Source organism: Raphanus sativus, chromosome 5, assembly GCF_000801105.2.
Source record: "Raphanus sativus cultivar WK10039 chromosome 5, ASM80110v3, whole genome shotgun sequence".
NCBI classification, from domain to species: domain Eukaryota; kingdom Viridiplantae; phylum Streptophyta; class Magnoliopsida; order Brassicales; family Brassicaceae; genus Raphanus; species Raphanus sativus.
In genome coordinates this window covers 22,031,951-22,057,776 of record NC_079515.1, presented here as the reverse complement: position 1 = coordinate 22,057,776, position 25,826 = coordinate 22,031,951, and the positions used below count along the sequence as shown (strand labels likewise).

General features: G+C 31.1%; 3 protein-coding genes across 3 annotated transcripts; 2 read left to right on the top strand and 1 right to left on the bottom strand.

The window, feature by feature from the left end:
- The first annotated feature begins 7,126 nt into the window (after positions 1-7,126).
- On the top strand, positions 7,127-8,483 carry LOC108860902 (transcription repressor OFP4). Its single transcript, XM_018634748.2, has one exon. It carries the CDS (start codon positions 7,430-7,432, stop codon positions 8,336-8,338), a length of 909 nt encoding a protein of 302 aa, XP_018490250.1. The 5' UTR covers positions 7,127-7,429; the 3' UTR covers positions 8,339-8,483.
- A 724-nt stretch (positions 8,484-9,207) lies between these two features.
- Positions 9,208-11,545, bottom strand: LOC108856983 (uncharacterized). The gene is made up of 6 exons (XM_018630899.2): positions 10,966-11,545; positions 10,602-10,882; positions 10,214-10,383; positions 10,063-10,123; positions 9,909-9,969; positions 9,208-9,449 (listed from the first exon to the last, which is right to left on the bottom strand). Exons 1-5 carry the CDS (start codon positions 11,498-11,500, stop codon positions 9,913-9,915), a joined length of 1,104 nt encoding a protein of 367 aa, XP_018486401.1. The 5' UTR covers positions 11,501-11,545; the 3' UTR covers positions 9,208-9,449; positions 9,909-9,912.
- A 325-nt stretch (positions 11,546-11,870) lies between these two features.
- LOC108805346 (nardilysin-like) lies at positions 11,871-17,302 on the top strand. Its single transcript, XM_018577364.2, has 19 exons — positions 11,871-12,280; positions 12,382-12,457; positions 12,545-12,591; positions 12,851-12,963; positions 13,128-13,201; positions 13,333-13,428; positions 13,518-13,637; positions 13,761-13,994; positions 14,111-14,259; positions 14,399-14,555; positions 14,726-14,875; positions 14,958-15,337; positions 15,423-15,572; positions 15,697-15,879; positions 15,983-16,186; positions 16,299-16,402; positions 16,474-16,627; positions 16,707-16,828; positions 16,921-17,302. Exons 1-19 carry the CDS (start codon positions 11,957-11,959, stop codon positions 17,165-17,167), a joined length of 3,084 nt encoding a protein of 1,027 aa, XP_018432866.1. The 5' UTR covers positions 11,871-11,956; the 3' UTR covers positions 17,168-17,302.
- Positions 17,303-25,826: the final 8,524 nt, after the last annotated feature.

Genomic DNA, 25,826 nt, shown 5'->3' with positions numbered 1-25,826 from the left:
TTTGGTAGGAAAAGTAATTCTCGTGATTATTGCCTTGGTAAAATCTGCAAAACGCATGAAAAAAAAAACAATTTGAACTTTTTAAAAGTTTATGGTACGAGTCGTTGACAAATTAAACAGTTAGTGAAAAGCATGAAAAGAGCACACGTATCAGTTGATAAAACCATAAGTTTATATTTAGATATATCGTATTGGTCGCCGAGTTTTATGCAAAACTGTCTCTACTTCTTCTCTACAGTATTTTTGCATCATTATTTTATTATATTATGACAGGATATAAAGAGATTGGACTTCAACCTGAAATATTGCTTAACCTCATTTGTTTGAATCGCTTTGTCACGTCACCGAACCATGTTTTGGAATTTACATACCAGAAATATATTGGAAAAAAGTTTCCTAGCTACACGACGTTTACACTAATATGGTGGAAACCATCCGATATATTAGAATGTGTCAATAACTACACGAAGTTTATGTTAATACATGCCACATGTACGAAGTTTATGTTAATATGGTACCAACATCACAGTCGGGTTAAATTGATCTAAATTTAAGTTAGTGGGGTCAATCCGTAATTTATTAAGTTTAATAAATTTAATATTTTTTTCAAAAAACTGATTATTAAGATTAATAAACCTACTTTATTTCATTAATGAACTTAATGAACTTAATAAACTTAATAATTTATTGAATTTAATAAATTAATTAAAATTAATAATTTACTAATTTTATACATTTAATAAATTTGTTAAACTTATTAAAACTATTACACTTATTAAACTTAAAATTAATAAAACCAAAATTTATATATTTTAATAAGTTATTAAGTTTATTAAGTTAGGTTTTAAAATTTTATTAAGTTCAATAAATCATCAAGTTTATTATGTTTCTAAATTTATTAATTTTAGTAAATTTATGAAGTTTAATTAATTTATTATTTTTAATAAATTATTAAGGTTATTATTTTATTAAGTTTAATAAATTTAATAAGTTTAATAAGTTTAATAAGTTTAATAATTTTATTAATTTTAATAAATAATTAAGTTTATTAAGATTATTAATTTGATTAAGTTTTATAATTATTAATTTTATTATTTTTAAAAAATTATTCTGTTTATTAAATTTATTTAATTTAATAAATTATTAATTTTATTAATTTATTAAGTTTAATAATTTTATTAATATGTTTAATAAGTTTAATCATTTTAATAATTAAATTTATATATTTAATTTTCATAAATGATAAAGTTTATTAATTTTATTAATAGGTGTAATAAGTTTAATAATTTTAGTAAGATTTATAAACTTATTAAATTTGTTAAGTTTAGTAAATTATTAATTTTAATTAATTTATTAAATTTAATAAATCATTAAGTTTATGAATTTCTTAAGTTTATTAAGTTCATTAATAAAATCAAGTAGGTTTATTAATCTTAATAAATCAGTTTTTTGAAAAAATTATTAAATTTATTAGACTTAATAAATTACGGATTGACCCCATTAACTTAAATTTAGATCAATTTAACCCGACTGTGATGTTGGTACCATATTAACATAAACTTCGTACATGTGGCATGTATTAACATAAACTTCGTGTAGTTATTAATACATTCTAATACATCGGATGGTTTCCACCATATTAGTGTAAACGTCGTGTAGCTAGGAAACTTTTTTCCAAATATATTCTGTATGTTTGATCAAAAAAAAATATACCAGAAATATATTCTGTATGTACTGTTATACCACTAATCGACATAGCTACCACTAGTGACAAAATTTGAGGACGACGACATTACAAAACGATTCTTTTATCAACTTTTCAACTAAAATAAATAATGGGGGTCACTAGATTCATTCATTGTGGAACTCAAATAGTTCGCGGTTGTTGACATTCATAATAAATGACGAATAAAAGCAACATTTTTCACGTATGACCGCAAATACATAAAAATAAAATTATTATACGGTGTATCATGATTGAAGTGAATGGTTCGTATTAGAACAAGTGAAAAACAAAAAAATATTTTAATTGTTCAACTGGTGTTTGTTGATGCTACAAGAGTATCCAGCTATTTCACAAGCTTGAGAGACTTATATTGGTCTTAATTTCGACCGAAATCCTTGGTACAAAAGATTGCAATTAATTCATTTGAAACCCTAGGTGAGTCACTTCAATTTTAAAATTAAGTTTGGGATTTTTTTTTTCTGTTAGAACATCATTAACAATTTAACAGGAAAGCTCTTTTCCACATTCCCTAATTATAACAATAATATTGTAGTATGTTAAATAATCTAACTTTAAGTAAAAATTTAAATTGACCGTTTTTTTTTGCTAAACGATTTTCAATTAAAATTGACCGCTTGCTTAACACATTTAATATGAGTCTCTCATCAATCTTCCAAAGTTTTTCAACAGAAAAATGATTCTCATCTCACATCCTTTTTTCCGTTCTTTTTCTTTTCTATCATTCTATATGTTCCCCTTTTCAAATACTGAAAAACTAGATGAGAGACTACTCACTAAAGATGCTCATCAAAGATGCTACCGAGAGTTTGTCATTAAAAATCGAGAAACCTGAGAGCATTGAGCCAAGACTTGTTGTTTGATGGTGATTAACTTGAAAGGAAAAGCTGAAAAGTAATCAAGGTTCGAGTTCTGGTTACTGAATAATTAATATTTTGGTATCGCTAGAAACAGAGGACCGATACGTGACAACATATGATTAGTCTGAACTATTTTTGTGGGATCATAATACGATGTATAATTTTAAAAAAGAAACTTGAGAACATCATCTCCGATGTATTACACCATTTTAAACTTTAAAATAGTGTAATTCTAAAATGGAGTTGTGTCTAGTTCCAATCTATTATTCTATTTCTAATTTCAAAAAAAAAAAAATTCAAAAAGTTATTTTTTAGTTAATAATTATCATGAATACCTTCAGCTTATAAAACTTAACAATTTACCCAATTACTTTATGTTTACAAAACTTTATAAAAATATATTTTTGTTTAAAAAAATATTTTTAAAATACAATAAATCATAAAAATAAATAAGATGCCATATTTTGTTTAGTAATGAGCATTAGTATATTTTTCCACAAATAATCAACTAATGTATTTAGTAATGAACAATGAGATTCTTTATCTTTCATTTTCCTAAATCAAACAAGAAAATTATGAACTCTGACATTTTTATCTTCTGCAATTTCAATATCTACGGGTAAACCTTCTTTTCTAACTTCAATTTTACATTTTTCATCATATGCACTTTTCCTAATTCAAAAACAAAATTATTCATTAATAAAATAAATAAAATAAAGAAGAAAATAAAGTTTTATTTTGTAATTTAAATTTCGTACACTATCTAAATGTTTATGCATATATCAAGCTCAACAAGTAAAAAATTATCATACCGAAATGTTGACCCACAAGATAAACAAACTCATATAGTCCATTTGAGCAATACTTCATTGATCTTGGTAGTTCCGGAAACAATTTACTGGATCATTAAATCATTTATTTTATATTATATTTATTTAATATTATTTATGTTTAGTTTTGATTTTTATTAGTCTATGCATCTTTTATGTAAAATTATTTTGAAATACTTTTTGGAATATCATATTTTTCATGTTATTGTATTTTAAATTTTGTTTAAGTATAAAATAAAATAATTCAAGATTAAAAGGAATCTTATTATATAAAGCTTGGTTCTTCAAAGTTACTAATTAACATGATTGTGACATGTGTCAAACTTTTTTTAAGATTGTTACATGTGTCAAAATATGATATAATTGTTTTTAAAATATTTAAAAGAGATTAAGAAAAAGGAAATTTTACAAAAATAGTCTTTTAAAGTTCAATTTATGAATTAGTATTTTTAGAAAAGGAAATTTACAAAATTGCCTTTTTTATATTACATATTGTTAAAAATATTTGATAGTAATTTTAATTTTTTGATTGCGACATGTGTCAATAAATTTTTAAGATTGTGACATGTGTCAAGATATGATATAATTATTTTTTTAAAGGTTTGAAAAGAGATTAAGAAAAAGGAAAACTCTCATTACAAAAATAGTTTTTTAAAGTTATATTTTAGGATTTGGTGTTTTTTTTAAAAAGGAAAGTTACAAAATTAATATTTTTAGTATTTTATATTATATATTTTTAAATATATTTGATAGTAATTTTCATTTTTTTGTAAACAAGAAAATAATTGTAAAATCTATTCTAAACAAGAAAATAATAATGTAAAAATCTATTTTAAACAAGAAAATATTTTTCTTTTAAAAATTGTGATATGTGTAAAAACGATACAATTCTCTTTTCTTTATGATTTAAAAAGGTTTAGAAAATAAATCATTACAAAATAGTCTTTTATGGTTCTTTTTAAGATTTTATAAAAATTACTATTATATTGTTTTTTACAATAACATATTGTTATCTTAATTTTTTTTTTAAGCCTAAACAAAAAAAATAATTGTAATAAGCTATTTGAAAAATAACTATTTTTTAAAAAGTTGTTTTTATAATTTTGTTCTTAAATATTAAAGAAATGAAATTACAAAAGATAAATATTAATTTTCAAAGAAACAAATATTAAACAAAACCGAATTATAAAATCCAACAAGTACAATAAGTTATTTAATAAAAACTAACTATTAAATAAATAAGATTTCTTTTTTGAAGTCTAACTAAAGAAAATTATAGAAGTACTCTTATTAATTTCTTATAATTAACTAATTTTCCTTTTTAATATATAATTGTATGTTAAACAATTATGACAAAAAGCTACAAATATTTCACATCTATATTTAGTTTTAATTTCCACATATTGTTTTTACAAAACACAATAGTATTTATGTGAAATATATTACATGAGTATTTTCTTTAAATTTCTTTATACAACTCAATTTTTTTTATCATCGTTGTTACATCTTATGATGCTAACATTATTTTTTATTTATGAGGTGGTTGTTTTACATGAGTATCTGTAAATTTGATGAATATGTATTTATACATATAAGACAAATATATAATTAACTAAACATAACTTTTTTTTATAAAAACCAATTTATGTTTATAAAAATCTTAAAGAAAAACTAATTATAAAATAACTAATTTTCCTTTTCTAAAATTCTAAATAAAATAAAAATGTAAAATTAATTTTACATTTTTATAACTAACTAACTTTTATTTTAAATAATTTTGTTTTAAAAATTTATAAACCAAAAATAACTTCAAATATTTCACTTGATATTAGTGTAACATGTGTCGAAGTAAAAAATTAGATTGTGAATATATCAATAAAAATCTGTTATTACTTTAAAAATGTAAAAATATTAGTGATATTTAAAAAATAAATTTTGAAAATGGCAACTTTTAAAAATGGCAAAATAGTTAACATTAACTTAAAATAATTATTTCATAATAATTCTGTTTTTCTAAATCCTTGAAAAATATAATTGTAAATTATTATGTAATATTAATTTCTATTTGCGACGGATTGTTCTCAATTGGTGAAGATGGTTTCGGAACCAGAAGAATTGCCTGCTTTTGCAACTTATCTATCAGATATCGAGACTTTGAAAGGGAGTTTTCACAGCTCAGATATTATTTACGTCTCTCGCACGAAGAATCAGAAGGCCGACAGTCTCGCAAAATGTGCTAGGCAGCAACCGACCTTTGTCGTGCATATGGACGCAGAGTTACCAGTTTGGTTTACAGAGTCCTTTTGAGTCTGTAAAGTCGATGACAAAAAAAAAATATTAATTTCTTTTTCTAAAACCCCAAAACACTGTAAAATAATATTTGATAGTCGTTTTCCTTTTTTCGTAAAACAAAATCCTAAATAAAAGAGATTTGTATCATATTTTAAAGTCATAACCAAAAGACAATTGTAAAAACTTATTTGATAAAAATATTAATAGAGAATTTGATGATGAACATGATACTAAAAATTATTAATTTTTAAAAAGAAGTGTAAAATTAGTATTGATAGAAATTATAAAAGAGTAATTTTAAAATTATTTATTGGTAACTAGAAATAATTATTTTATAGCGATTTATTTATTTTTAAAATTCTAAAGAGAAGATAATTGTATAAGGTTATATAACAGTAAAGTAGTATTTAATATTTTTTTATTTTTTATTGTAAATAAAAGGATATTTATAAAATAGAAATTTTTTTCCTTTTTAAAAAAAAATATTCTAGCAAAATAAAATTTTAAAAACTATTTAATAAAACATTAGATTAGTACATAATAAAAGGTATAATGTTATCATTTAATTGATTGGCGTTATTCGACTTTCAATTTTCTTATTTTTCAGTCAATTTCTTATTTTGTATTGGGTTCAATTCAAAAATTTAGGTATAATGTTTTTTGCTAATCCAAATAGAAAGTTGATAACAATACATCTATATACGATTATTATAAAATATAAATTTTAACTTGAACTTATGTATGAAATTTTTTTTAGTTATAAAATAAATCTCACACAACATATGCAAATCAATCATAAGACTATACTAAAATGATTATTATTTTATGTTTTCTATTAAATTAAAACATCAAACAAAACCGTTGCAACGCAACGGGCTCATATCTAGTATACTAATAAAGTATCAGAATCAAAACATACAACAAATACATTTTTGTTATGTACCGATATATATGATCGACATATTCTATTTCATCATTATCTACTTCTAGAATATTTTATATTATAGAATTTTAAAAGACTATGTAATAGTAATTTTCCTTTTCTAAAATATATAGTGATTCAAAATATATCTACTAAAAATAATATTGAAGAAATAATTATAAATTTTATTTAATAGTGAAAAGTAATTATAAAAATTATTTAATAGTAATTTTTTAGAAACTTTCCTTTTTTAAAAGACTTTTCCTTTTTAAATTTCTATTAAATAATAAACAAAAGAGAATTATATCATATTTTTGACACATGTAATCATCTTAAAAATTTATTGACACATGTCACAATCATGTTAATTAGTAACTTTGAATAACCAAGCTTTATATAATAAGATCTCTAAATCTAATAAATCTAATAAGAAGTAGGATTGTAGTAATATTTTGATTCTATTTGGAAGTAACAAATAGAGTACTACATTAGAGATCCTCTTAAACGAAAAAAAGAAAGTATCATATGTATTGGTTTCCTGGTTTAATTTACTTGATTTTGGTTTAGTTTAAAATTCGGGTTAGGGAAAATAACGACCGTTTGGTGCAAACAACAGACATTCTACGAGGTGGACCCTACTTTTGTTCTTACATTGTCACTTTCAAATGCTCACTTTCTTCTTTTCTTTTTATCTGTCACGTAGATACTCTTCAACTTCTATAAACTCTACAAGATTCTCTCTCTCTTTCTCTACGAGAAGATCACACTTTTTATAACAGTCATGAGGAACTATAAGTTCAGATTTTCAGCTATGATCCCGAGTGAATGGTTCCACAAGCTCAAGAACTTGATCAAACCCAGAAAAAAACATACTCTTCCTCCTTCTTGTTCTTTAAACACTACCAAAAAGAAGAAACATTCTTCTGAGTCTAATAAGTCTCTTCCTCACTCTTCAAGCTCTTACTTCTCCTGTAGATCACATACTTCCTTGGAAGCTAAGATCCTTCGTAACTCACCAAGAAACTCTGTTCACGTGATAGAGAGCAAAAGAAAGACTGTTTACAAGCCTTCTCCTCCTTCCTCCTCTTCTTATGTATCTGCAGGGTTTAACAAGAAGAAGATCAACTTTCTTGTGAACCAAGATTCTTCTTCCTCTGCTTCTTCCAAAGTCATCGACATGAATAGCAGAGGATTCAAGAAGAGAATGTTCAAAGAGATGAAGGTGTTTGACACAACGGATAAAGCTTGTCCTGTAAGTAACCGAACCAAGGCATCGCGTAATCCCCATCATCTATCAGTGAAGATCAACAATAGAGAAGATGCACGTAGAAACCAAAAGAAACATCAGAGAACATCAGGAAGAAGATCAGCATCAAACTCTCCTCGGATAAAAATCAAAGTGAGTTCTCCTAGAGTGCAAGTCTCAGCGCGTAGAAGCAAATCGAGATCGCAGAGCAAACAAGTTCTTGAAAGTTTTGCAGTGATCAAGAGCTCTCTTGATCCGAAGAAAGATTTTAGAGAATCAATGGTGGAGATGATAGAAGAGAACAACATCAGAGCTTCACAAGACTTTAGGGAACTGCTAGCATGTTACCTTTCATTGAATCCTAAGGAGTATCATGATCTTATCCTTAAAGTTTTCGTTCAAGTTTGGCTTGAAGTCATAAACTCCAAAGTTGCGTCCAAGTAAAAACCTGTATCTGTTGTTAGCTATAAATAATTATCTGTTAAAAATAGTTGGTTCTTATTAAAGAGTGTTTTATCTTGTGTGGACATTATCTTTGCAAGACCAGTTTTTGTGTTTTGCCTGTTTAATGTAATAAAGACTAGACCGATCGCTCGCTTTCTTGTCTATGGTTGTGATGTGATGTGTGAGCATAATGAACATACACATTCAATAATTGAGCATTTTAACCAAACCAGCAGCAAATCCCAAATCTCACGAGTCTCACCAAAACAGAAAGTTTGATTAAAACAGAACAAAGGAAAAAATCAGAAAGGAGTAACTAACTGTAATAAGATTAAACTTGGGATTATATTTGGATTATGTTTAGACATAGTTATGATTTTTTTTTTCAAAATTGTAGAGAAATGGCAAGTCACAATTCCCCTAAAGCCAAGAGTGTAGTGACAAGAAGCACACGGGGACAAGTCAGAAAGCCATCGAGTACCGAGTAGCGATGGGTTCCTGTCCTAATGATAAACAAAGCAAGAAACACGAAAATGGAACCTGAAGAAGAGATAATCGCTAGAGAGAGAAAGAAACACTGACACAAGAAAGGATATGATTAAAGAGGAAAAACACAGAGAGTTTCAAAACCTATAGGTATTGTTGCGATGAAAAAGAAGATGGAGGAGGGAGGACCACTGTGTTGCTGTTGCTGTTTCCCAGTGCCCATCTCCTCCTACCTCTCAATACAGTTGGTACGGTATGGCCTTTATTTTTTGAGGAATTCGTTAACCACAAACAATAACGTTTAATAGATATTTGCATCTGCTAATAGGTCTTTTGCATTGGATTCAAGTAAGGATAATTTTTGTTAGGTTTAGCCAAGCGAATAAAAACCGAAATGAACTGCCCTTATACTGATCAAGGAACCTAGTTTACTTAAACAAGCAGAGTCACCGTCACTCACTAGATATTATCATCATCACATGTACAAAACTTTCAAGGGTTGAAAGACAAAAAGCGACAAAATGTTACCCAGTTCTTTTTACATTCCATAGATGTCACAACACATCTTTGTTCAGCATTTTGTTAATCGTCTACGCAGAAAAGGTCTGATGTCTTCTTCAGGTTCCTATAAGCCAAAGACCAAAAAGATTTTAAGGAAATGTAAAAGTAATGAGAAAGACATGTGCGAATGGGCATATACAAAAAGTAAACAAGGACACGATCATCAGCTATTGAAACACCAATCCCCCTAAGCTCATAGGCTTAACTAACCTATCAAAAAGTTAGATTGCCATGCCTTTTGTTAATATTACAATCAACTAATCACATGAATGGTCAAACACATGGAGCCATATAAACCCATTCCTGCACATTCAAATTGCCCCTTTACAGCATGAGCAGCGTGACCACATGGTTAAGTACTGAAGTTGACAGAATTTTTATGAGAATCCAGAGATCATATTTACTATTAAGCAGCACTATACATTTTCTCACATGTCCACAAGTCGAATTGAGATGCTATTTTCTCTTCCATACGTCACCAGTGTGACGATAATACCTTAGACTATGTATATGAGTCACTCACCTACTCAAGGATGGTGCTCTTGACGCCTCATCTCAACTCGAAATTTATCTTTGATATCACCCTGTGAGATAATGTGTTTACCATTACAAACGTGGTAACATCAAAACTCTAGGAGTAACGAATAAAGAGCATAGAGATAAATGAAGCTGCGTACATTAGTTCTGCGCACTAGAATTGGACACTCATCTTTGATCCGCTTCCAGTCTGCACCATACCTGAAAATCACAGAAGGGTATAGAAAATCAACATTAATGCATAAAAGATGTTCAATCTAAAATCTAAGAGAACTTTCAGGTTTCAAGTACTTTTCATAGCCTTTCATTACGGCCAGCGTTTCTGCAGTACTCCAAGGAATTTTCGTCCTTCTACCACCACCACCTTGGTTTCTTTTCCATGGAGACACGACAACCCTTTCGCCTCTTACTTCACCCTCATCGCCCGTTTCTCCATCAGAATCATCAATTGAGTCTTTCCACTAAACATACAAAACAAACAAAATGTGAAAAGAAAAAAAAAACTCGATCGAACAAAACAAGTCCCACATTATCTTGTAGCATGACAAGCACATTATGTTAGCTCCACTTAGTGTGACTTGGGTGTTCCATCATACTTGCTATTTAAACACAAGGAGACCTAAAAGACAATAATAGCATATATGATCTGATGAAAGCAATAAACATGAACAAACTCCACCTCGTAAGTCTCTGCTGTGGTTCTTCGCTCCATCAAGCTAAGTTTGTCTGATGCAGCAGGATCAGCAACATCATTTTCATGTTGTACAATCGAAGTAACGTTTAAGTTTGAAGGTCCTCCTACTTCTGCCAAGGCATCCATCAGATCGTTTTTAGAACCTCTCAGCTTCTCGAGCGCCTTCTCAACAACTGCAGAGGAAATGTTCTTCATTCCACGAGGTGGAGATTCAGCTTCTACCACACCACAAGTTATTTCCTCATCAATATCTGAAGAGAGCGTCCCTATAACAAAACATTGTCCAAAAAAAACGATCAAAACTTTTATCCAATTCTAGAAAGCGAAAGGTTTCAAGAAAGTGTAAGACCTTCTTCGTCTTCCTCCATTGGCTCTGTATCTATTGTTTCTTCGCTACACTCTTCCGAATCATCCACGTCACCATCTCTCTCACCATAGTCATACTCAATCTCCGGATGCAAATCAGAAACAACCTTCCTCAGAGAATCCAAAGCTTTCTCTCTAGTATTCTCATCCATCAAAGCCTCACAAGCCTCTTCGTCACCGTAAGCAGTCCACAACTTTTTACAGCTGTTCAAGAGGTCGCGAGTGACCAAACAACTGACCTTATCGCACAGAGGCATAACCCTACGGAGCCAAATCGATCGAATCGCTTCGGCGTAAGCTTCTTTCGCGTCGTTCTCGTCGGTGAGAGACCTCACTGTACACTCCACGGCGACTTGACAGTAGGATTCCTTCACTGATTCGGGGACTTTAGAGCCTTCTTTGTGAAGAATCTCCACTAGATTCTCTAACCGCTCGAGATTCTTCTCCTCCACGAGTCCTTCCTCGATCTCCATGAAAATGCCTTCGAGGATGGCTTCCTTCCACTGCGATAGTGCCATCGTTGCCGATTCGAATCAAACGACGATATGCTTCTTCTCCCGAGGGTTTAAAGGCGACGGCGATGAAGTCCTTTTTTTTTTGCTAAAACAACAACACGTGCGGTTTCTGTAGCATGAAACAGCGTACATGCCACAAATCTCAGAGGCGGAGACGAAGCGTTTTTCTTTTTTTGCTATTTTCGTTCCTTAAAAACAACAACGTGTGTCGTTCTTATAGAATGAACCGGCTTACATGCTAATTCTCTACGGAGAGAACGGCAAGATATCACGATTTTAACAAATATATCTCTTTGTTTTTAGCAACTTTACCCCTAATTCTTTAAATATTTTCAATAATGCGCCACTATAAATGTTATCTCCATATCCGCCCCTGGAGGCAGCGAGACCTAAAGAATATACTTTTGCAGCAGCAGCAGTGCCTTTTCACGAGTCCGCTATCTTCTCGGAACGAGAACAATGTCTGGGATAACGAAAGCCGTTTCGAGGTTGGACAATGCAGTCGTGAAGTCACCCAACGACCGGAGGTTATACAGAGTGATTGAGCTGGAGAACGGATTGTGTGCTCTGCTAATTCACGATCCAGATATTTATCCCGAAGGATATGCGGCGGATGGGCAGAACACCGACGCCGATCAAATGGATGAAGATGATGAGGACGGAGAGGAGGAAGAAGAAGATAGTGACGGGAGCTATGAAGATGACGAGGAAGACGGGGAAGGAGATGATATGGATGAGGATGAGGATGAAGTGAAAGAGAAAGGAGATCATCAAACCAAAAAGGTTTTTCGATTTAAGATAATATTATTGTCAACTGGTTTCTTACTCTTTTTATCAGAATTGATTTTTTTAAAGTCCCTTTTGTGTTCTACTGTGCGTTTCAGGCAGCTGCAGCTATGTGTGTTGCAATGGGCAGCTTCTTGGATCCTCCCGAGGCGCAAGGCCTCGCTCACTTTCTTGGTATTTTCATCTTTCTGTGAGTTTTCAATTTCACTTCTTTTGTTTTTTTTACTGTTGATTCACTCAAATGTTAATTGTTTTGTGCAGAACACATGCTTTTTATGGGTAGCACCGAGTTCCCCGATGAGAATGAAGTAAGCATTGCATTGTATTCTACGTTTGCAATGGTTTTGCACTACTTTTAGATTTTTATATGAATGAAAAATGAATTCCGTTTGTCTTATCTTTGAATTAAGAAACCAACCCAATTAGCTTGATTGTATATACTGAGATTTTTATATAGAGTTTGGATAATGGATGATGGTTAGATCTTTTCTGTGTTTAGTACTGACTTTGTTTTGTTAGCGTGATGTATCTTTGAAAAATATGGTTTTGACTTTGATTTGCTTGTAGTATGATAGCTACTTGTCTAAGCATGGAGGAGCCTCTAACGCGTACACTGAAATGGAGCATACGTGCTACCACTTTGAAGTCAAAAGAGAATTCCTTCAAGGTGCCTTGAAAAGGTACTAAATTTTGTTGTGCTGCCACTTCACTGTCTTTGTAAATGCCAACCGCTGTAAATTTACCAAGGCAGGCGATATATGTGTTGTCGGTATGCAAGCCTAGAGTCTGCCATCACTGTTCTTTGGAACACTCATTTGACCTTTGTTTGTTCTGTTGTTATTAGGTTCTCTCAGTTTTTTGTTGCACCGCTCATGAAGACTGAAGCCATGGAACGAGAAGTCCTTGCTGTTGATTCAGGTGTGTCCTGTTAACCATACCCTCAGTCAGTTTGTTAGAAACTATCGAAAGATTCATCTTCAATCAACATTCAGATAAATTAACCTCTTATGTAGTTAAAATTGTCTTGCTAACAAGATCCAAATTTATAGAATTTAACCAGGCCCTCCAAAATGATGCATGTCGTCTGCAACAATTTCAGTGCTATACTTCTGCAAAGGGTCATCCTTTTAATAGGTTCTCATGGGGTAAGGTCATCTTGGTGTACTTTTCTTGCCACAGTAAAGTTATTAATGAAATAAGTTAATACTAATATTTTCTTCGTCTGCTTTGTAAGGTAACAAGAAGAGCTTGTGTGGTGCAATTGAAAACGGGGTTGATCTACGGGAATGCATCGTGAAATTATACAAGGAATATTACCACGGTGGATTGATGAAACTCGTTGTCATTGGAGGAGGTAAAAGTTTAGGTTTATGATGTGTTTGGCTCTAATTCTTGGAAAAACTTTATTTCCATTCCTAGATATTGGCTTGTTTGCTGTCTGATTATTGTATTTATGGTTACCTATAAAATCTTGCAGAATCTCTCGATATGCTTGAAAGTTGGGTTGTAGAACTATTTGGCGATGTCAAAAATGGATCCAAAATTAGGCCAACTCTGGAAGCAAAAGGTCCTATTTGGGAAGGCGGCAAATTATATCGCCTAGAAGCGGTAAAAGATGTTCATATTCTTGATTTGACATGGACTCTCCCGCCTCTTCGCCATGCCTATGTGAAGAAGCCGGAGGACTATCTAGCACATCTATTAGGACATGGTAAGAAATGACATCCATTTTTATCTTTTGTATATAGTTTTCTTAAAGTGTGATTGTACATGCATTCATGTAAACTGCATTTTGAAGAATGTTGTTTTTACAATTCTCTTTTTTAGAGGGTAGAGGAAGTCTTCATTCATTCCTTAAAGGTAAGGGCTGGGCAACCTCGCTGTCTGCTGGTGTTGGAGATGATGGAATCAACCGCTCGTCTCTGGCCTATGTTTTCGTAATGTCCATACATCTCACTGACTCTGGTTTAGAGAAGGTATAATAAGCTTAACGCAGTAGTTGATAAAATCGCTATCAATTTAATATATAGATTTATAAACTGTCGTTCGGCTCCTTTTTTTATTTTCATTATGTTAATCATTCTCATTGGATCTTATGACAACTTCTATTAACAGATTTATGACATCATTGGTTACATCTATCAATATCTCAAGTTATTGCGTGATGTTTCACCACAAGAATGGATATTCAAGGAACTCCAAGATATTGGAAACATGGACTTTAGATATGCTGAGGAGCAGGCTGCAGATGATTATGCTACTGAGCTCTCAGGTTTGTATTGTACTTACATGGTCTTTCGTCTAGTTTTTAAAGCGTTGGTTAGCTTATTATGCTGGCATGTTAAGCTTATATAATTTCAGAATTTATGCATTTATGTATACTTAAATAAAGTTAATCATCATGGGTTTTCATAACTAACCATTGAGAGTGTTATTGTACAGAGAATATGCTTGCATATCCGGTAGAGCACATTATTTATGGTGATTATGTATACCAGACATGGGATCCAAAAATGATAGAAGATCTCATGGGTTTCTTCACACCAAAAAACATGAGGATTGATGTTGTTTCGAAATCCATCAAGTCAGAAGGTACTTTAGAAATTTATTATGTAATTTTTGGATTGCATGTTTATGTTCTTACCATCTTCCTTTTGAATCTTCCTTCTTTCAGAGTTCCAAACTGAGCCTTGGTTCGGTTCTCGTTTCATAGTAGAAGATGTTCCATCGTCTTTGATGGAAACATGGAGCAATCCTTCAGAAGTAGATAACTCTTTGCATCTTCCTTCAAAAAACCAGTTCATCCCTTGTGATTTTTCCATCCGAGCCATTAGTTCTGATGTGGATCCCAAAAGTCAGTCTCCTCCTAGGTGTATAATTGATGAACCGTTAATGAAGTTCTGGTACAAGCTTGACGAAACGTTTAAGGTTCCCCGTGCAAATACATACTTCCGCATAAATCTGAAGGGGGCATATGACAGTGTGAAGAATTGCCTTTTGACGGAATTATTTATCAACCTTCTGAAAGACGAGCTAAATGAGATCGTATACCAGGCAAGTAACCACCTCCTAGGACCTAGGAAGATCTTTTTAGATGTTATTGTTTTTGTATTAACATGAATATCTGGGTTTTTTGCAGGCCAGTATAGCAAAACTTGAAACGTCTTTATCTATGTATGGTGATAAACTAGAGCTTAAAGTATACGGCTTTAATGAAAAAATTCCAGCTCTCTTATCAAAAATCTTATCCATAGCTAAATCATTCATGCCAAAGCTTGACCGGTTTAAGGTATGTATCTATAATTGTCATACTCTGTATTCTCATAAAATCAATCTTGAACTTCTTTTTTTGTGTCAATTTTCTTTTCATTATTATTTTTTGATCCGACTACCTTCTCTTTCTGACATTGCAGGTCATCAAAGAAAACATGGAGAGAGGGTTTAGAAATACGAATATGAAGCCTTTGAATCATTCCACATACTTGAGACTGCAACTCTTGTGTAAACGAATCTATGACAGCGACGAGAAGTTGTGTGTACTAAATGATTTGTCTCTCACTGATCTCAACACCTTTATACCTGTAGTCCGCTCTCAGGTAACATTCTGCCATCAACCACAGTTAATGTGATTCCTCTTTTTGTTCTCTGGTTTTGTTTAAATCAGGCAAAGGGTAGATAAAACTTCCGGTATGTTTGCAGATATATATTGAGGCTCTGTGTCATGGTAATTTGTCGGAAGACGAAGCAGTAAACATATCAAAAATATTCAAAAACAATTTGACAGTTGAACCGCTCCCAGTCAAATGTAGACATGGAGAGCAGATAACGTCTTTTCCACGGAGTGCCAAACTTGTAAGAGATGTCAACGTGAAGAACAAGTCTGAAACAAACTCAGTAGTCGAGGTAAAAAGACAAATATCTGTCCTTGTGATGAGAGTCAGCCAAGCAGAAGCTATAGTAGGTTTCTCGGATATAGACACGGTTATGAATTTGAACATGAAATCCTGTTTTGCAGCTTTACTATCAAATCGAGCCTGAGGAAGCTCAGTCAACAAGAATGAAAGCTATGCTGGATCTCTTTCACGAAATCATAGAAGAGCCATTGTTCAATCAGTTGAGGTTAGTCATCATCACATGTTTCTCTAGCTTGCTTAATTGATCAGATCGTACTAATGCAATTTTGGTTACAGGACAAAGGAGCAGCTTGGTTACGTTGTCGAGTGCGGCCCTCGCTTAACTTACCGTGTCCACGGTTTCTGTTTCTGTGTTCAATCTTCTAAGTACAATCCAGTTCATTTGCTCGGGAGAGTCGACAGTTTCATAAAAGACATCGAAGCTCTGCTGGTAAGTTTGGAATCAAAACGAAAATAAAGAGCATTGTTCATTCATTTCTCAACGCAATCCTCAAATATTGACATTACAGGAACAACTCGATGAAGAGTCCTTTGGAGATTATAGAAGCGGTATGATTGCTAAATTGCTGGAAAAGGATCCCTCTCTTTTGTCTGAGACAAATGAGTTATGGAGTCAGATTGTCGACAAAAGGTAAAGAAAGGATCTCAATGAGTTGCTTGGTTCCATATCAATGACTCAAAAAAAAAAAAAACTTGAGTAAAAAAAAAATCACTCTGACACAGGTACATGTTTGATTACTCCCACAAAGAAGCAGAAGAACTAAGAAGCATAGAGAAGAAAGATGTGATCAAGTGGTACAAAGCCTATTTCAAAGAATCATCGCCAAAATGTCGTAAGCTTGCGGTTAGGGTTTGGGGATGCAATACCAATATGAAGGAAACTCAAACAGATCCCAAGTCTGTGCAGCAAGTCATCACAGACGCTGTGACTTTCAAGTCAACCTCTCAGTTTTACCCAAGCCTCTGCTAGTGAGAAAACTATACTTACTACATACTTCATTTTCCCTTTGACATTCTTTTCATTAACTCAATTTTCTTTATATTTTGGTCGGGAAAAATCATGTTTTGTTATATTATTTGAGGATATTCATTTAAATTATGTTTCCTTGGTTGTAGAACCGTAATAAGCTATATAAGCACTAGATTATAAGTATTTCTGAGACCCAATTAGGTCTGAATATTTTGGGTATCAGTTCGATTAGAGTATTTCAATTTCAGATAATTTAAGTAGGGAGCTAGAGGATCAGGGACGGACGCATATTGTGTGATTCATGGGGTCTTACCCCAACTAAAATTTAATTTCTTGAAGTAACTAGTACAAATTACTAAATTTTAGACGCCCAAGATTTTAAAGAAATAGATTCCCTACATTTCAGGAAAACTAATTTTTCAAATAACTATTATTCTAAAACTAATAACCAAAATCCAAATTTTCTTGGTTTTTTCTAATTTACTATGGATTTTTGATCTTTTCTGTTTTTCTTTTAAATTAATTTTTTTGCTACATTTACGTACTGACATAAGAAACAATAAATAAAAATGCCAACTACTATAAACAAATAAGTTTTAGCAAAAAAAAATGTTTAACATATATAATAAAAAGTAATTTCTATTAAAACATTCTCTTAAATTTGTCATTAAAGTTGAATTAGTTAGTTAAACTTATTTTTACGTAAAATTTGCATGTTTTGTTATTAAAATATTGTGATATATTCTTTTAGTAATTTTAAGTTTGTTAATAAAACAAATTAAGTTATAAGTTAATTTAAAAAAAATTAAAAAAAAAACAGAAAACTAAAACGAATCAGTTCAAATTTTAGAAAAAAAACAGAAAAAATAAAAGAAAAAGATACAATTCAGAACTCTACATTTTTGTTTAAATAAAACTTAGATTTTTGTTATTAATAGAATATATTAGAATTAAAAACTTAAAAATAATCATTTAAGTTTTTCTAAAAGCTAAAACTACAATAAAATCAAAATAAAAAATATAAATTATTGATTTTAAAAATAAAATCAGAAGCCAAAATCATCATTCATGTGTTTTTTAAAAACTAAAATCTACTGTAAAATCAAGAATCAAAAACTAAAACTCAAAATCCAAAAACTAAAAACTAAAATCCAGAAATCAAAAACTAAAATCTAGAAACCATCCAAACAATCATCACCTAAGTTCAATGAAAGGGCCTCCAACTCCTTCCAAATTTATTATAGTACCGTACCCCCAGCTCCAAGTGTTCCTAAATCCTCTCCTATAGAGGATCATTAGACATATTTTGAATTCGCATCTGGTAATTTTTTATTCGGTTCGGTTCGAATAGAAAAACTAGGAATTGGAAAATACCCTAAAAATACTCGGTTCTCGTTTGGTTTCAGTTTCGGTTTGGTTATTTCGGATACTTCGAATAAAATATCAGATATTTTGAGTAAAAGATAATAATTTGGATGATTTAGATAAAGAAATCGTAGATATTTTGTAATATTATTTAAAAATTTCAGATAAAAATTTCTTGATTTTTTTGAATAGTTTTGCTTCTTTGGAATAACTAGGTGGGTTGCCCGTATTTGCGGGCACGATTTTCTTACGAATATTTATTACTTTATATATTTTATTAAAATATGTATGTTTATTATTGTATTAAATTTTTGAAAACACTAACATATTAAAAATATTTTTGATTTTCAAATCTTATACTTTTAATCATTTTTTGTACACTTATTTTTTACTTATTTTTTACTTATATTTTGCTCATATTTTTCATTTCTTTTCCATTATTTATATTTTTCATTACATATATTTTTCTCATCTATACTATTTAAACATAAACAATAAAAAAAATTACTTACAAAAAATAATAATTGGATCCATATATTTATTGTTAGATTGAAATAAAAATAATCTATATTTTTATTAAAATAATATGATTAATATAAGTTAATTTTATTTTAATATATATTTTTAGATTTTGGATCATTATTATTAATATTAGTTTTAATAATTTATCTGATCAAAACAATTAAAATTCGTTTTTTATTTTGTGGTTAATTTATGTTTTATTCATTAGGGGTATAAATGATATTGACCACTCTAAATTTTTTATTTTACAATATATTTGTAGATTTTGGATAATTCTTATCATTATTAATTTTATTTACTTATGTAATCAAAAAAAAATTCTTTTTATTTTGTAGGTAATTTGTGTATTTATCCATTAAGTATATAAAAACATTAATCACTCTAATTTTTTATTTTAAATATATTTTTAAATTTTGGATAATTCTTATCATTATTAATTTTAAAGAGTAACCTAGTCATAAAACTAAAATTCGTTTTTACTTATCGAAAATTTGTATGTTTATTCATTAGAAAGTTAGAGCGGTTAATATCGTTTATACTTTAATAGATTTTAAAATTACATATATATCTATCTTATTAAATCAGAAACATTACAACTTCTTCTATGTAGATTTTAAAGGTGGACCTCATATATTTAAATTAAATGTCTCATTCCTTATACATAATACGTACCATAGTCTAATTTTGCATTGATGTATTTCCTTAAATACAATTCCTTTTTTGTCCATATTCCATATATAGTTTCACATTTATTACATGTCGATTTAAATAAGATAGATACTAAAAATACTAAATATTAATCTTACTAGAATTACCCTATACAATTCATTTTAAATTGATCAGTATACTTCATTGGCCATATTGATTTTATTAGTACGAATAACATTAGGTAGATAAATCATAGACACATACATAAAGATTTGACTATTTTTTAACTACCTTGGGCCTAATCTACTTTCTAAAACAAATAACACATAGCTTTATATATTGTAAAGAATATAGTAATATTGTATAGTATTATACTTATACAATAATACTAAAAACAAACCAAACTGAAATATAATATATATCGAAAATGCTTTGAACAATTACAGACAAAATATATTAGACCTCAGTGATAAAATTCAATTTCAAAATTATGTAATAGTTATTTTAAAAAATTAGACTTCGTAATGTACAAAAACATAATTTTTATATCAAATTTTGTGTTACAATAAAAAGACATAACTCGCGCTTGCAAAATATTATTTTTACATACGAAAGACAGTTTTGGTATTGTTCTTTAAACAGAAAATTGAATTATACAAACTCGATACTACATAAAACTAAACAATACAGAATACATTTAAAAAATAAAACATGTACGAGTGCGCATGCCCTTTGCGAAAATCGTAGATATGTTTATATAATATATAAATACATTATATTACACATATTTTCATATAAATAATACCCCAATGTAAGTTTTGTATGATAAATATTGAAAATACAAAATATAGCACTATATATTTAAAATAATATATAAAAATCTACTTTACATTATCATAAATTTTAAAAATCAAATTTAGTAATTAAACACATTGCTTATTTAAACACATTAGTACACATTGTTATTTATCAAAATTTTATATTAACTAGGTGATTTTCCCGTGCTCATGCACGGATATAAATATTTATCAATTTTCCCGTGCTCATGTCTTCTGTGATTATGGTTATATTAAAAAATTACACAAACATAAAAACACTGAATTTAAAAGCAAATTTAATATTAAAAAAACATACAATTTTATTTACCTCGTTAAAGTATATAGTGTCATTTTAAATATTTTATAAGTATTTGATCAAAAATATGTTTATTGTTAACCTTTATTTCTCGTTATATCTCTTAAAAATAAGCAGAAAAAATTGTGATTGCATCTGAGAAATCATATGATATAAGTAAAGTATAATTTATAGATATTTTTTGTTGTAGTTGAAAGATATTATAGTAACCAAAATATAGGAAATATAAATAGCATTTCAATAATACTAACTATAAATGATTTTAGTCAATATATCAGTTTATGTTACTTAATTATTTTATGTAATCATCTAAAAAATAGATAGATATATAAAAATTATTTCTGTTACTTTGAAAAATATAAAAAAAGTATTTTATTAGTATATTTTATGTTATTTTAAAAATATATTTAATACAATATTACTATTTTGTGAACTTTCCTTTTTAATGATAGCATATTATTTATTCATATATTTTCGTTTCTAAATTCAATTTATAGCCTTTATAAATATTTCCTTTTTTATTATATATTTTATTTGTAAAATTTTACAAGAGGAATTTAAATAAAAAATCAATTATAGTATTTAAATATTCTATTTTTGATTTATTAAGGGTATCAATGTAATCAACCACCGTGAGAGTTAACGTGAGCGCGACACATAGGAAACTGACTTCTCAAATAATATTATAGAGATACACTTGCAATCATGTATAATATTTAGTACAAATAAAGCCCTGTTCGTTTGGTTGCCGCCGGTTTCAGCGTCAGCGTCGGCGTCGGCGTCGGCGGCTACGTCAAACTCGTTTATCTGATGTTCGTTTGGTTGCCGCCGACGCTGACGCTGACGCCGACGCCGACGCCGACGCCGACGCTGATTGTTGTTCGTTTCGAAGACGCAGGAAGTTGACGCTGACGCCGACGCCGACGCATGAAGCAGAATTAAGTGTTGTTCGTTTGATAGACGCTACGGCTATTATCATTTTATTCATATTTTATTTTTAAAAATTTGTAACATTTGTCTTTTAAGTAAATAAAATATAGTTTAAATATATTTACATCCATAAAAATATTATGTTTACTTGGTAATATTTTTTTGGTCAAATATACAAATATAACAATATTTTTGTCATAAAACTAAATCATACATTTAATTTTCGAAATTAGCACTTCAAACAAATAAGGCAAATATGTATTAAAGATAAAAGAAATATGAAATTAAGTTGATTGATAAAAAAATATTACAGCAAGTCTTAAATAACTATAACATATAAATAATAATCAAAGTTATAATAAAAAAAAATTTAAATGATGTTCGTTTGATAAACGCTGCGGTAATTTTTATTTATTCATATTTTGTTTTTAAAAATTTGTAAAATTGTATTTTAAATAAATAAAATATAATTTAAATATATTTACATCGTAAAAATATTATGTTTACTTGGTAATAAAATTTTGGTCAAATATAACATTATTTTTAACATGCTTTTCTTTTTAGTTTTTTTTTTGTTTAACTTTTGAAAGAGTAGCATAGAAATATGTTTAAAAGAATTAATACATAGTGATTGCTGGAAGATCAACGAGTCGAGTGCTCAGGTACTCTTAATGAGGGAAAAAGTGATCTAGCATACTCTCATGTAATCTGCCATACTCTTATTTGTTTTCATACTCTTCAACCCGATGGTGAAAGTCGAAAGTGCCCCTCTCTACTTGACCAATGAAAACCCTCTCTACTTGACCAATAAAAACGCTCCTTTACTTCACCAATAAAAAAAAAGCGCGGTTTATCTCTCTCTCTCCTGTCCAGGTGAATTTTCTCATTTTCTTAATTAGTTTTAATTTTTCTCTCTCCTCCCTAATTCGAGTCTCTCTCTCGACGGACGATTGACGAAGAAAGGGAATGAAAGCTAGAGCGATCATTGAGTGAGTTTCGATTGTAAAGGAGATTGCGGCTCGCTTGGGTGCTGAAATTGACCCCCAACCCAGGTCAGATAAAGTTCAGGTGAAGCATTGTCTTTCTCTGTATCGAATGAATGAAGTCAATGCGGCTCGTTAGGTTGGGATTTTTAGACAGTAGATTTCGAATATATGGGTCTTTGTGTTGTCAATTGAGAGCTGTATGGTGTGTTTGTTATGGAATTGGATTATGAACAAGAAATGTCGGGAATCAAAACTGAAATCCGGAATGAAAAGGGTGAAACTAGTAGACTATAAAAGTGTAAATAGGTGAAACTTTACTGTTGAGAAAAAGTGTAAACAAGTATAAATTAGTAGGACTATAATAGCAAAACTGTATAAGTAAGATTAACTTCAATTGTATACTTTTTATTTGGTACAACAGATAATGGGTTATTCTTCTACAAACATACACTTTGACTATGATGGACAATATGCGAAATCAGGAGATGATTATGAATGGATTCCAAGCGATGGTCGTTTGTATGGTATATCCTTTAAGACATCATCATTGGATGAGATCACTTATTCCTGTTTGAAGGAGAGGATATGCAAGAAGAAGAGGATATATCCGTGTTTAAAGAGGATGAATCTGAGTTACATTCCACTGGTAGTAGAACCTAAGAGGCAATCATATATTTTGGATGATGAAGATGTGTATGTGTATCTGACATCAGTGGATAAAGAGGGAAGAAGAAGTATTTTGCATGTAGAGGTCATCGAAGAAATGGAGCAACAATCAGTAGTTGAGAAAGAAAGCTCATATGGTGGGAACTATAGTGAGCTTGCGAGTGGATTACCCGAAGTTGAAGGTAATCCGGGTGCACTCACTCTAGTTCTTCGCATTGAAGAAGCAGAACGATATCTGCCGGGGGCTGAACGGGTGGAGAATGTTGTTATAAATGGAAAAGCCGAGGAAAGGGGCATTAATGTTGTTAATGGAGAAGCCGAGGAAAGGGGCATTAATGTTGTTAATGGAGAAGCCGAGGAAAGGGGTATTAATGTTGTTAATGGAAAAGCCGAGGAAAGGGGCATTAATGTTGTTAATAGAGAAGCCGGGGAAGGGGGCGTGGACAGTGAGGGCGACGTGGATAACTCTATGGGTGTTCGTCCTAGTTCGTACTATGTTGAGCTCCCACGTGTTGGAAAAGAAAAACCAGTGGTTAAAGAGTGGGAAGATGGTTTGGGTCTTCAGTTGTTTCAAGAATTTGAGAGTAAAGAAGCTGTGAAAGATATTATTGATAGAGCATCACAAGAGAACTGTTTCGGAATCAGTATTTGCAACTCGGACAGGGGTCAATATGTGGTAAAATGTCGGGGAGCAGATGAAGGTTGTAAATGGAGTGTGAGAGCAACAAAGATAGATAAATCTGAAGCGTTCTCGATTAGAACATACAGGAATATGCATTCATGCTCTCGCGTAACTTCAAGTACTGGAAAGAAAAGGAAAGTTACACCAAGATGTGTTGCAGCTACAGTGCACAAGGATTATCCGGGACTATATGAGACACCAGCAGCGAAAATCCTGGTCGGTCTGGTGCAAAGGAAACTGGGTGTGGAAGTGTCGTATACGACATGTTTGAGAGGAAAAAAACAAGCTGTTGCGGATATTCGTGGTGATCCGGAGAAGGGATATATAATATTGCCTGCTTATTTGTATATGTTAGAGAAGGCGAACCCGGATACAAAAACAAGTTTGGTAGTGGATAAAAACAACCGGTTCAGATACCTATTTGTTGCGTTGGGAGCCTCCATTGAAGGGTTTGAATACATGAGGAAAGTCATCACTGTGGATGCAACTTTCCTGAAGACTGTTGAAGGTGGTTGTTTAATTATTGCCACGGCTCAGGATCCAAACCTTCACCATTATCCAATAGCTTTTGCTGTGGTTGATGGGGAGAAAAACGAAAGCTGGAAGTGGTTTTTCACGACGCTGAAAAATGTTATACCGGATTCGACGTAATTGGTGTTTGTTTCAGACAGAAATCCAAGTCTGATAAAAGCTGTTGGTGAAGTGTATCCGATGTCTAAACATGGGTATTGTATCTGGCATCTATCGCACAATGTGAAAGCTCATGTCAATCAAGGCAGGGACGAGGTTGCACTACAATTCCGAAAAGTTGCATGTCTTTATTCAGAGCATGAGTTTAAAAAGCAGTATGACGATTTTAGGGAGAGGTATCCATCGTGTACTAGGTATCTTGATAAAAGTGTCGAAGTCAAACGGTGGGCGAAGTGTCATTTCCCCGGTGCTAGGTACAACATAGACACCTCTAATTGTGCGGAGTCTTTGAATGCGCTATTTGAAAAGGCGCGAAGGATGTCTTTATTGCCTATGCTTGATACAGTTATTGATAAAATGTCTGAGTGGTTCAACAGACATAGGAAGGATGCAGCAGAAGGACCGTCATCTCGAAAATTGGTTCCTTTGGTGGAGAACAAATTGCATAAGAGAACACCGAAAGGTTCAAAACTTTCAGTGACTGTATTGAACAGTTTTCAGCTTGAATACAGTATTATTGGAGAAGACGGGAAGACTTATTCTGTGGATTTGCAACAGAAGACGTGCAGTTGCAGGAAGTTTGATATAGATAAATACCCATGTAGACATGCAATAAGAGCTATCATTAAGTGTTTGCAGCATGATAAACCATTACAGTTGAGTGACATGTACGATTTCATCTCGAATTATTACTTCATTACAACATGGGCGAAAGCGTATCGAAGGACTATATATCCAGTCCCTCATATAACTCATTGGCTGGTTCCAAAAGAAGTCGCGGCGGCGAAGTGTCCTCTACCTCCAGACTACAAGAAAAAAAAGGAAGACATCAGGAAAAAAGGCATCATTCGGCGGGAGAAAGTCGGCCCCGTCCCCGTCCTAATAAGTATATCCCGAATAGGGGTCTGGCTAGCTATTTCAACTGCTCGCAGGGTCCTGAAGGAACTGAAGGAGCTGAAGGAAATGAAGGAACTGAAGGAGCTGAAGGAGCTGAAGGAGCTGAAGAAGCTGAAGGAGCTGAAGGAGCTGAAGGAGC

Coding starts and splice junctions, on each gene's coding strand:
- LOC108860902 (XM_018634748.2), top strand. CDS start 7,430: ATGAGGAACTATAAGTTCAGATTTTCAGCTATGATCCCGAGTGAATGG.
- LOC108856983 (XM_018630899.2), bottom strand. CDS start 11,500: ATGGCACTATCGCAGTGGAAGGAAGCCATCCTCGAAGGCATTTTCATG. Junction 10,883..10,965: donor AATGGAGGAAGACGAAGAAG/GTCTTACACTTT, acceptor GTTTTGTTATAG/GGACGCTCTCTTCAGATATT. Junction 10,124..10,213: donor GTAATGAAAGGCTATGAAAA/GTACTTGAAACC, acceptor TGTGATTTTCAG/GTATGGTGCAGACTGGAAGC.
- LOC108805346 (XM_018577364.2), top strand. CDS start 11,957: ATGTCTGGGATAACGAAAGCCGTTTCGAGGTTGGACAATGCAGTCGTG. Junction 12,458..12,544: donor AGGCCTCGCTCACTTTCTTG/GTATTTTCATCT, acceptor TGTTTTGTGCAG/AACACATGCTTTTTATGGGT. Junction 12,964..13,127: donor CTTCAAGGTGCCTTGAAAAG/GTACTAAATTTT, acceptor TGTTGTTATTAG/GTTCTCTCAGTTTTTTGTTG.